This window comes from Atta colombica, unplaced genomic scaffold (assembly GCF_001594045.1).
Source record: "Atta colombica isolate Treedump-2 unplaced genomic scaffold, Acol1.0 scaffold102, whole genome shotgun sequence".
Lineage (NCBI taxonomy): Eukaryota > Metazoa > Arthropoda > Insecta > Hymenoptera > Formicidae > Atta > Atta colombica.
In genome coordinates, this window is record NW_017259187.1 from 133,247 (window position 1) to 136,727 (window position 3,481).

The following is a 3,481-nucleotide window of genomic DNA, read 5'->3' on the forward strand; positions in this document are numbered from 1 at the left end:
ATTTTAATTTATTTTTATCTTATGTATAGGGAAGAAATAAACAATCATGTAGAAACAACACAGAGTAATTTGGACACTTTCCGTGACGTATTGCTGAGTGAAAATTGCAACTTGGATGCTAATACTTTACTTGACGTAAGTATAAATTTTTTACATATAAGAAACAAAAAGGAAGAAAAAATTGAATAAAAGATTCTTCAATTAAAGATTCTTCATAGAAAAAAGAATATTTATTAAAAATGCTAATATTGATATTTTTCCTTTTTTAATAGATATTTAGTACTGATGATCCGATGGCGTTTGGATTGTCACTTAATTCAGAATTGAATCCATATTATGGGAAAGAAGAGGAAGATAGTAAGTTTTTTATAATTTTCATTGCTGGAATTCAAACTTTTAATAAAATTTATATTTCTTCGTCAAAAAAATTTTGAGAAAAAGTTGCAAGTAACAAAAAAATCTTATAAAGAAAGAAATTATTAAATATAATAATTATTAAAATATACATATATATTTTATGTGTATTTTTAAATATTTCATTTTTTTGAGAAATGTAAGATGCTTTTTATATTTATTTATTACATCATAATGTTATTATGAAACTTTAAAAGAAAATTTATTTTTATAAAATTAATAAGATGAAGTGCAGATAATTTCAATAATGTATAGTTTCAGATTCTGTCCATGGATCTGCTGGTGGTGAACTTATGACATATAATCCTCCATTAGAATTAGACGATATGTTTATGGGAACTGGTTCAAATCTATCAGATTTACAGATGAATGGTTATACACATTCTATGAATTATGAGGATACTAAGAAACTTCTTGATGTTCTGATAGCCAATAATACGAATTCAGTATCATAAACATCGTTAACTTAAGAGGTAGAAGAGTTTTCCTCTCATTTTTAATGCATTTTTAGTTTTTTCCTATTTTTCTTTCTCTATTTTTTCGAATTTTTTTAAAAATTTAATCATTTAAATTTAATATTTATTACATTTACTATTTTTATTATGATTAGCAACATTACGATCAAAATAAAATTATCGTCTCAAATTTTTAAAATAAATTAAATTTTAAAAAATCATTCAAATTATAAAGATACGCACACACACGCACACACGCGCGCGCGCGCATACACACACACACACACACACACACACACAGAATAATCCAAATTAACCGGAGGAAGTGGTATGTATGTACTGTTAAAAACTGAATCAGAAAAATCCTTTATTATTTTGCAACAGTTAATAAAATATTTATTAATAAAATATAATTTCTAAAAATTGCCAAATAAAATCGATGTTGATAAATACATTGAAATCTCTTTCAAAGTTCTTCATGAAATATCTCATATATTTTTAAAGAACTCTTAAGTTATTTTATGCGTCGATACAAACGTTCTGCTATTGGACAACTAAAAAAATTGCGAAAATTGTAAAATGATAGAGAACTTTTTGATTTAATTTTTCATAAATGATACGTACATGTCGGTTCCTTCGATTGGTTTGGATCATCCTGTGACCCTATATATACAAAGAAATATACAAAAGCGTACAGATAAATTTATCACAGATTGATTATTCTTGCATCAAATTCTTTGATTTCAATAAATTTTATTTTAAAAGAATATAAACACAATTGATATCTTATTCGTACGTAGAATTATTGAAGTTAAAAGAAATAAAAATCTCACTATATATTTTATAATCAGTATGATTTTGTCGATTTAACATATAATGATAGATGTCAAATGTTTTTATGTACTTAGCATATAAAATCCATTGAATTTGCACTAGGCAAAATCTGAAGATAAATTAATAATTTCTATTTAACATTTAATAATCTGACAGTTATTTATGAAAAAAATATTAATTTCTAAAAATTGAATAAAATCGATGTAAAAACATTGAAATTGTATCTTCCAAAGTTCTGAAAATTATGGCAGTAATTTCTTTTATATTTTTACTAACATAAATTAGAATATTTATAATTACATGAGAAAGTAATGCAATCATAATACAACTGTAAATATCCTCATCGATTATTTTTTTATAGTAAAAAATTCAATGAAATGAGTAAAATTTCTATTTTATCATAATAAATAGTTCATAGTAAATGTTTTAAGTTTTAATTATACTTTATATTAGGCACTATAATTTTATAAATCTTTAACGAACTGATTGTAAGAATTATTTGATTTGAGTATAAGTTTTGAAAGATTCAAATAATTAAAATTTTGCAACATTCATACATATAAATAAACTTTAAATTTACATCGATAATGTATGTTATAATTATAACTTCACATTACAAATACATTACGATTTACAAAAATTTATGAAAAAATGAAACATCTGTACAAAAATACTTTTACTATCTGTTACAGATAAATACTTGTATTGTGTGTATGTACACAATAGAAAGATTAAATGAAAAAAAAAAGGTTATAGAATATAAGAAATACATTCTTACAAATTTGCTGTTGTTATCAATGCGCTTTATGTTCATATAATTTTTGAAATAAGGGTAGTTATTTATTTCACAATTTACATAATTCGTTTAAAGTATCTATGCACAATAGCATTAGACTTACCATAAAATTTTATATAATATACTACATATTTATATATACATGTGTGTGTGTATATATGTGTATGTAATATTATATATTATACCATTTTGTTTACAAAAAAAACTTAATAAATGATAAACTTTTGAAAGTACAGTAAATTCAAAAGAACATACTATAAAACATTCATATATACATCACAATCTTTTTTTATATACAATATTCTTTTCTTATATATTTTTTATTATAATTTAGTATAATTTATTAAAATCTATCTTTCAGTTTTTTGATAGAAATAACTTCTGTGTTTGATTTTTTATTATTTAGAAAAGAATGATAATTTGAATAAGATATAAAGTGCACTGTTACAACCTCTTTGCAATTTACTATTATCAAACTTAAAGTAAGAATATTATTTCCAAGTAACAACATAACTTAAGTTGCAAAATAAAATACATAATAAAAACAATGGAATAATATAGATATAAGAATTAAATGGATATTTAAATTTTCGCAATTTGAACGTGAAATTTTGAAATCTTTTGTTCTTACTTTGTATATAATATTCTAATAGAAAACCTATTCTTATTTTGAATGTAAAAAGATTTAAAGCTTTATAAAAACAAATTAATAGAATAATTTAATATCTTTTCCTATTCTATATAGATAATGAGTTTGTTAGATTAATAAATTTGCGTATGTATGTAAAAAAAATTATTTGTAAAAAGATAAAAATAATGATAATACAAGTTAAGATTTCAGTGTTTTTTATCTAATAGAAAATTTCTAATAGATTATAATATTAAATCTTCGAATAATGTAGATATTTTTGCGATTAAAATTTTGACTTGTGTAAAATACTAAAATACTTTTAAAGTCAGAATATCTTCGCATTTTTATTAT

General features: G+C 21.9%; 1 protein-coding gene across 3 annotated transcripts in view; it reads left to right on the forward strand.

The window, feature by feature from the left end:
- Positions 1-869, forward strand: part of LOC108687469 (heat shock factor protein 1-like) — a 10,376-nt gene extending 9,507 nt beyond the window's left edge. For all 3 annotated transcript variants that reach the window (XM_018193242.1, XM_018193250.1, XM_018193258.1), the window contains 3 exons: positions 30-135; positions 273-357; positions 676-869. In XM_018193242.1, the coding sequence (XP_018048731.1) occupies positions 30-135; positions 273-357; positions 676-869 (385 nt within the window). The remainder of the gene's footprint in view (positions 1-29; positions 136-272; positions 358-675) is intronic.
- The last annotated feature ends 2,612 nt before the right edge of the window (positions 870-3,481 follow it).